The sequence below is a fragment of the Mandrillus leucophaeus genome, unplaced genomic scaffold, assembly GCF_000951045.1.
Source record: "Mandrillus leucophaeus isolate KB7577 unplaced genomic scaffold, Mleu.le_1.0 Scaffold207, whole genome shotgun sequence".
Lineage (NCBI taxonomy): Eukaryota > Metazoa > Chordata > Mammalia > Primates > Cercopithecidae > Mandrillus > Mandrillus leucophaeus.
This window is the reverse complement of record NW_012102110.1, coordinates 2,875,040-2,883,155: the sequence shown is the minus strand read 5'-3', so window position 1 is coordinate 2,883,155 and position 8,116 is coordinate 2,875,040. Positions and strand designations below refer to the sequence as shown.

At 40.1% G+C, this 8,116-nt stretch overlaps 1 protein-coding gene across 2 annotated transcripts; it reads right to left on the bottom strand.

The window, feature by feature from the left end:
• Positions 1 to 4,116: 4,116 nt before the first annotated feature.
• On the bottom strand, positions 4,117 to 7,310 carry XCL1 (chemokine (C motif) ligand 1). 2 transcript variants are annotated; one of them, XM_011979931.1, is made up of 3 exons: positions 7,262 to 7,310; positions 5,328 to 5,442; positions 4,117 to 4,474 (listed from the first exon to the last, which is right to left on the bottom strand). In XM_011979931.1, exons 1-3 carry the CDS (start codon positions 7,308 to 7,310, stop codon positions 4,306 to 4,308), a joined length of 333 nt encoding a protein of 110 aa, XP_011835321.1. In that variant the 3' UTR covers positions 4,117 to 4,305. The 2 variants fall into 2 exon arrangements, 1 of the variants encoding a protein (XP_011835321.1); XR_001006070.1 differs by lacking the exon at positions 7,262 to 7,310 and having other exon boundaries at positions 4,118 to 4,474; positions 5,348 to 5,444.
• Positions 7,311 to 8,116: the final 806 nt, after the last annotated feature.

Below are 8,116 nucleotides of genomic sequence, written 5' to 3'. Positions count from 1 at the left end.
CTTTCAGTCATGCTTGGGTGCCCCTGATCTCCTCTCTAAACCTCTTTCACCTCATTTCTCTTTTTCTCTCATTACAGATTCATCTCTGCTGCTCTCTGCCTCCCACTGCCATGTGACAAATCCCTTTTAAAATAGCTCTGGTGACTCACCCGGCGGATACTGTATTCCATTTATATGTACCTTTTCTATTCCCCAAGGGGCATAAAGAGTTTCACAGAAATTCAGGCTTATTTTTACCTCGGTCTTGTAGAAGAATTGTCTGTAAGAAAGGAATGAAAATATAGTTTGGGCTTTTGTCGGAATAACGTGACTATTAAGGCTGATAACCAGGTTTTCACTTTTCCAGGATTTTTCTTCTCCTCACCTCCCTCTCCCTTGTGCTTGTTATTTCCTTCAGGATTTATTAGTAGCCTCACCAGAAGTTAGACTTTAGTCTTGCCAAGTAGTTGTGCTGTTTCTGAACCGGTCACCCATGCTAGAACCCTCAGAGCTGGTTCCAGGCCTCTAGTTGGTTCATGCTCATTGACCAGTGGGTAACCAGGGGATCCAGCACTATTTGGGATCCTCACCTCTATTTCCACTGCCACGACCTGACTCAGGCCAGCATCTCCTCCAACCTGCACCAAGGCAGTGATTGCCTAATGGCCCCCACTACCCTCAACCATTTTCGTCCAAATTATTATTCTCTGTCCCTCATCTGAGCCTGCTGCAACCTGGGTCCCTCTGTCTAGATCCTATCCTTTGTCATGGAACTCAGGACTTCTTAGTCTGGCTTCAAACTACCTTTCCTCTATAAACCTCTATAAACCTGAGCTCTGTAACTCACGCATCTTGGAAACAAGCAGCTTCCCCACACATGCCTCAATTTCCGTGCCTCTGTGCTTTCGTTCATTTGGCCTTTCTGGCAGGAGTGCCTACCCTTGCCTTCTCCTGGCAAGCTCTTTCTCAGGTTCAAAGACACCTCTTTGGCAAAGCTTTTCCTAACTTCCCCAGAGTGGACTTAAATACACAGAAGACTGTATTCCTATAGCTTTTTATGATAACTGTTAGAGAAGAGATATGTATAAGATAGTATAAATCACAAAAATGTATTGGAAGGCTATGATGTCCCAGGCACAAGTACACAGACATCAAATTCATAGTCCTTAACCTACTTCTAAGTAAGACAGAAAATAAAGTCAAATAAAATGGTATTTCAGGGTGATATAGGTAGTAATAGAGATGCGCCCATGGGCTGAGCAGGCACATAGGGGTGATGGGGCTCATCTAGGCTGGTGACATTAGGAAGGTCTCCAAGGGAAGTCACACCATGAGCTGGGCCATTTGAAACATCCAAATGGGAATGGCTTTGATGACTGTCACGAGCTTCAGGACAGCAGGCTAGATCCTGTGCCCATGTGCTCTGCGGGTGCTCAACAGATATTCAGGACATTGAACACATTACAAAAGGTTTGGTCTGTGGATCTCTGAAACTCCATTGATACAACCCAGCCTCGTTCTTCCTCTGGATGGTTGGCTCCAATTGTGTTCTCACAGATCCAACCTTAGCTTAGCCAATGAATAATGAAAGTAACAAAGTGATTTCCAAGAATACTATTTTCTCCTATCCAAGTCCTGGCTCTCTACAGCCAAGGAAACTGGTGAAAGGAGTCACTGGCCCAAGGTGTTTGGCATGCACAGCTGAGCCACACTGTGAGTCGCACAGTTATGCACAACTAATGTGCTCCCTGGCTAAGCAGTAAAGGCTCATGAAGTAAAGGTAAAAGGTGTTGCACCATGCCAGGCCAAGTTCAGAAGTCACAAGTTCCAGAGACCCCTCTCAATTGGCTTCCTGACTCCTATCTTGTTCTCTACGTTCCATCTTCCACCTGGTAGCTCAAGTCATTTCCCACAGCCTTTAAAATGTAGTACATGCTCTTTGGTCTGGCAGACAAGGCCCTTCATAATATCTGCTCTGCCTCCCTGATATCACCTTTTGTACCCACTTCCTAACCCCCGCACAGTCCGTTGGTCATATTAAACTACTCACATTTCCTTAATTCATCAGGATTTCTCTTACCTGCAGGCCTTTGCCTGAGCTGCTTGTTTTCTTTGCCTAGAATGCACTGAAACCTTCAACATAACTCTAAATCATCCTTCTGGTCTCAAGATAGAGGCTATTTTCAAAGGGAAGCTCATCCCTACCCTCCCTTCATGCTAAGATCTGGATAGGTTTGCTCCTGTGTGTTCAAAACTCACACCCTCTGCTTTCTCCATCATCCCACATATTACACTGCATTGAAATTGTTTGCTTACTTGTGTGTCCCCCCAATGTAAACTCCCAGAGGGTAAACACCTGAAGGTTTCCCCATTGCATTCCAGTGCCCAATCAAGCATCTGGAATGCATTAGGCATGCAATGCACTAGGCATGTATTGGTGGAGTGAGTTCCTGGGGAAGGGAAACAAGAAAGATTTTCCCAGAATGTGAGGTCTGAGAAAGCAGGGACTTTGTCCTGTTCACTCTGCTGTGTCTTCAGTTTCCGGCATATAATAAACCCTCAGTAAACATTTATTGAATGAATGAATGAATGAATGAAATCTGTAGGTTAAATAAGGATAACCCCTGAATCATCTCTTTACATATGGTTTCATCCTAAGGGAATTGTCTTCTGAAGTGAAGAAGACAGCATGACACAGTTGTCAACACCCGGAAGCTTCCATGAGTTCAGATCTAAACTCTACCCCTCACAGACCAAAGGACCTTCAGAAAGTTAACTAACCTTTTTATGCCTCAGTTGTTTTGTCTTTAATCGAGGTCTGTTGTGTGATTAAGTGAGCTAATATTTGTAATCAAGAAAATAGCTATGGTTATATATTTTAACAACTATTTATTATTTTTTTTAAAAAAAGAACAGTCTTATAAAATGAAAAGTCAAGCACTGCCCATATTCTTCCACACATCCTATTATTATTATCCCAAATAAATCCTTAGGGCCTGGGAGACATTTGGGAGACAAACCATTCCATTCATCTTTTGTGACTTTGTTATTTTTCAGCCCTCATAAAGCAGGTTATCTGTTCTTATTAAGGGATTGCTTTCTCTAAGACCGTGTCTGAAGTTTATTTTAGACAAACAGCAATGAACATGGATAGGTGACCACATCATTTGCTAGGAGGCAACTTTTTAGTAGTTTCCACTCTGATTCACTAGTTGTATGACTACAAGTAAGAAAATTTGAGCAACTTGCCTTTTTCTACCCTCTGGAAATTCTTGATATTGCTAAATGTCCCCATAGGACTAAACAACAGCCAATACTTTTCACTTAAAACTATCAAGACAAGGTCAGGTCTTCCTATTTAGAGTCTGACAGAACAGAATGTATACATCATCACCTACTTGGTTAGTAAAACCCTAAGCATGAAACAAATCAGCAATTTAATTAGCATACAAGAGAGCATGAATCTGGGGTGTTGAGTGACCAGACGAACATTTAATTAAAAGTTTAGTGCAAATTGTGATCACATGAAGAAATGCTGCATAGGTCAGCATTTGGAGCATTAAAAGCTTATTCACAGTAAAGTATAACATGTATGATAACTACAGTAATGGCAAGTACAGAAATCCTAATAAGGTAGGGAGATTATTCTCCAATTCAAAAGGTGTTTATTTTTACTTGAATAAAGTTTCTTTATACCAAAATTCTAATTTTTGCTAATAGGACAAAAAAAGGGACAAGTTGTGTCATTTTATTCCTTTAATAGGAAACCAAAATAAAACACAAAGAGGTGAAAAAACAATTGAGTGAAGCAAATTTTTGAGTAGTGAACCCTCAGAATGGGAACCCAGTGAAGACTGGATTATTTTCTCCCATATTCTATAAATAGAATTCTATTATAGAGACAAGTTACAATAATCTCGAATTGTTGCCATTGTCACAGCTGTAACTTGTGACTCATGTGTAAAGAACCATTATAAGCTGGACTCTAAGAGTGATTGTTACAGCTTTCACCTCTGATAAACACTAGCCAGAATCTCTTCCATCACGGTTACCATCAAAGAGATGTACAAGTAGGACAGAAATCAAACACAAATGATATACTACCTTTCTCTACATACAATGAATAGACTAGGGAACTATTCTTAATAATAAATAATTTATTAATTAGAACATATAAGTGAATACAGAAGACATTTAAAAGTAAAAATACAAAGGAATAATTTTATTCATGCAGTACTTTCATAAAAGGTGAGTATAAACTCAGTCCATGCGTGTGTGAAGTGAAATGAGCTTGCTGGCTGGAGAGGGACAGGGTGCCAGAGGCTACTACCCAGTCAGGGTCACAGCTGTATTGGTCGATTGCTGGGTTCCTGTTGGCTTGGTCTGGATCATGTTATTTCTGGTGTTGGATTTCCTGTCCATGCTCTTGACCACGTCTTTCACCCACCTGGCTTGTGGATCAGCACAGACTTTTAGGCCACGTTTGGTAATAAAACTGTAATGCAAGGAAAACACAGACGAATTTAGCCACATTCTCAAAGCCTTGGGGTCAAGAGTTAAGATCAGAGCAGACTTGAAGAGATCTTGTGCAGAAATTACTGCAAGAAATAGTCTTTCAGAGCCATGAGATCAAAAATGGGCACCCGTCTTCTGTCATCTATTTTAACATAAAGGAGAAATATCTGCAAGTAGTATCCAGCCCCTTTGTTCACCACAATTCACAGGTTCCTTTTCTCATCCATGTCACCAAATGTTGTAACAAAAAGACATCTGAGGCCATCTAGTTCCATTATTACATACCCTCTTCCTTTTCAAATTTAAAAGTACTCATCTTATATTTTTAATAAAAGCTGATTTTTACGTTTTCATTTTTTAGAGTAAAGCTTGCAATTATGTGTTGGGAAGAGTTATTACTTCTAAAAATGAGATTCTGGTAGAAGAAGGGGACCATGTAGTTTGTGCATTGACTCATTTCATTGAAATATGGCAACTGATAATCAAGGGACTCTGCCTAACTCAATCCTAAGAACCCCCAACTCCAGTGAGGCTTGCAGGGAAACCCTGACATGGGTCAGCCATCTTTAAACCCAGACCTCAGAGCTATGCACAGTATTCAACAGACTCTTCCACTAAGCTAAATAGAGGAGGACTTGTATTCTTTATTTGGCAGCCAAATTTTTGCAATAATCTCCATTCAGTTGGGCTGCATAAAGACGTGATTGACAAGGAAAAATAAAGAGCTTGTCAGTTAAGCTGAGCTGTTCCTCCATGTTGACCTACTTTTCCTGAGGAAGGCAGCATTTCTGTATACTCTACTTCTATACCTCTAGATATCCACCCAGCCCAGCTTCTGTGGAGACAAACTCACATTACTGCTTTCAAGGAGCTTGATTCTGTTGACTGGCAGTCGCTGGGTAGTGAGGCTCACACAGGTACTCTTATCTGAGACTTCACTCCCTACACCTGGTGAGAAAAAAAAAAAACATACAATGAAAAATTAAGCTATTATCAAAATCATAGGAACAATCACCTGTTAAATTACTCTAAGAATGTTGTGAGAATATAAGACCATTTGCTTTTTGGGGGAAGAGATGACTGACAGGCATCCTGAATCTCTTGCCCATCATAGATTCTTAGTAAATATTTGACTAATTTAAAACCTCAATCAATAGAATTGTTTCAGGAATTTCATGCTGAGACAAAAACAAGATGTTTTCCCATCTCTATGTATATTTTCACTTAGACATTTGGGACGGCTAGTAAATGTCCCAGTGACACTCATTCATTCATTTATACAACAGTGCCTGTTGTGTCCCACATGTTTTATTAAGACAGACGTTTTGTCCCTGTTTTCATAGAGCATTTCTTCTAATGAGGGAGCCAGGCAACAGACAGGTAAACAGAAAAGATCATTTCAAATAGTGCAACATGTTACAGTACTATAAGTGAGATTACAGAGTAATGTGTGAAGAGTACTGTAGGCAAGGTAACATTCAGTGGGGGAAGGCTATCCTCCACAAGCTGCTGAAAGTACCTTCTGCCATTAACCAGTTCACCCAGTCCTTAGACCCCCAAACAGAGACAAAGCAAGAGACAAAGCAAGAGAAGAAGCAGAGACTGTTGGCCCAGGCTGAGAAGAAACCTGCTGGCAAAGGAGGTGTCCCCACTAGGAAATCACCTGTTCTTAGAGCAGGGGTTAACACCATCACCACCTTGCTGGAAAACAAGAAGGCTCAGCTGGTAGTGATTGCACCTGGTGTGGACCCCATCAAGCTGGTTATCTTTCTGCCTGTCCTGTGTCCTAAAAGGGGTCCCTTACTGCATTATCAAGGGGAAGTAAGGCAAGACTGGGACATCCAGTCCACAGGAAGCACACTGTCGCCTTCACACAGGTTAACCAGGAAAACAAAGGAGCTTTGGCTAAGCTGGTGGAAGCTATCAGGACCAATTACAATGATGGATATGACGAGATCTGCAATGTCCTGAGTCCAAAATCTGTGGCTTGCATTGCCAAGCTGGAAATAGGAAAGGCTGAGGAACTTGCCACTAAACTGGGTTAAATGTACACTTTTGAGTTTTCTGTACATAAAAATTATTTTCTGTACATAAAAATAATAAACACTTCAAAAAAATTAATAAACGGTAAAAGGTGAGATATATGTACATGGAAGTCAGCCTTAAAATATTCATCCCCAATAGTAATGGCCTAAGGGAATTAAACTATTGAGTTTAGAGAGCATCTAACATTGCAAAAGGAAAAATAACTTGGGAGAATTAATACTGTTAAGGGTTGGGTAAAATCTAATCAAAGTTTCTAAGTGCTGATTTTCTCCTTAACTGTAGACACTGGTCTTTGCTTCCCAGAGAAATAGGCAGCTAAAAAGCATCTAAAGTAACCACTGATAATGATCAAGTTTGGTCTGTAGTGTTGCTAATATCAGAAGGCATTTTTTAAAGCATGGAACTAAACAAAGAGTGTTCACAGTGTGCTTTTCTTCATCATTCCTTCTCCTCTCCTCCACTCTCAGTGCCAGTCTGCACATTCCTACCCTCTACCTTTGCCAATATATTTTTAATGCTGAATTGTTTCTGCAACCAATGAAAGAGGAAAAATCTGGGCTTTTTCTCTGTTTCTCTCATATTTAAGAAACAATATTTCTCTCTGTGAAGTATCTGAAATGGACTCCCAAGACTCAGGGAATCCTGTTATACTTGAAACCACAAAGCCTTTTCCTTATTCTCAGCAATGTTTGTGTGTCTGTGTTATTCTTTAAAATATCACCTTCACTCAGGTTGCAGAGTTGAATCAAAGCAGAGACTGTTTGCCTCATTTTGGTAAGTAAGAAGCTAAGCACCAGTGGGACTTATAGAGCTCCTTCAGCTAGAAAACTTGGGAATTTGAGACCAGGGTCTGCAGTTCTTCTCAGCCTCTAACAGACCTCCTTTCCCCTACTCCAGATCTGAATCTCCCTCAGATGGTATGCCCATTGTCTCAGCAAAATGCCAGCCAGGTAGCAACATGTGGCCTAATGTAGTAATCAAACTTTTTTGTTTCATCAATATTTTTTTGTTTTGTACACAATTTCAAGGACTTCCAGACAGCAACCTTTATTCATGGAACCCCTTCGGGACCCATTATTAAGTTATGATATCATAGTCTAAGTAATAAGTCTACCAATTAGAACACAAATAAGTAGACAAATTCACTCCAGTCATAGGAAAAAGTAATCCTTCAAGAAATATCTACTGAATGCTCAGGTAAGGGCTCAGTGTAGCTGAATCTTACCTGGATGTGTCTTGCAGGTTTATTGAACTGTGTGTAAGTTGCTGACCTATTTGTTAGTAGTTATTATTGTATAGTCTCTTACAAATAGAGAAAATTTCTCAGAAATAGTAATATTTATGGCATTACTAACAGAGTCCCCCACGTACTTGAAGGTAATATTGATTTTCTGGACATGAAGGTCTGAACTTCCAGTCATTTGGGGCTTGGTTTTGTATTGAAAACATTGATTTTCTCCAGAATATACATTCTCTGATGCATCCCCACATTGTAACTGAACTCTCAAAGATTTTGATAATTTATCAAACAATATATTAAATGGGCAAAAGCTACAAATGCATTTATAATCATCGC

Bases quoted from the DNA above. Each gene is read 5' to 3' on its own strand.
- XCL1 (XM_011979931.1), bottom strand. From the start codon at position 7,310: ATGAGGCAAACAGTCTCTGCTTTGATTCAACTCTGCAACCTGAGTGAA. The intron at 5,443-7,261 runs GTGATATTTTAA...TTTTCTCACCAG, and splicing joins ACTCTGCAACCTGAGTGAAG to GTGTAGGGAGTGAAGTCTCA. The intron at 4,475-5,327 runs GCTGGGCTGGGT...CTTGCATTACAG, and splicing joins GTGAGTTTGTCTCCACAGAA to TTTTATTACCAAACGTGGCC.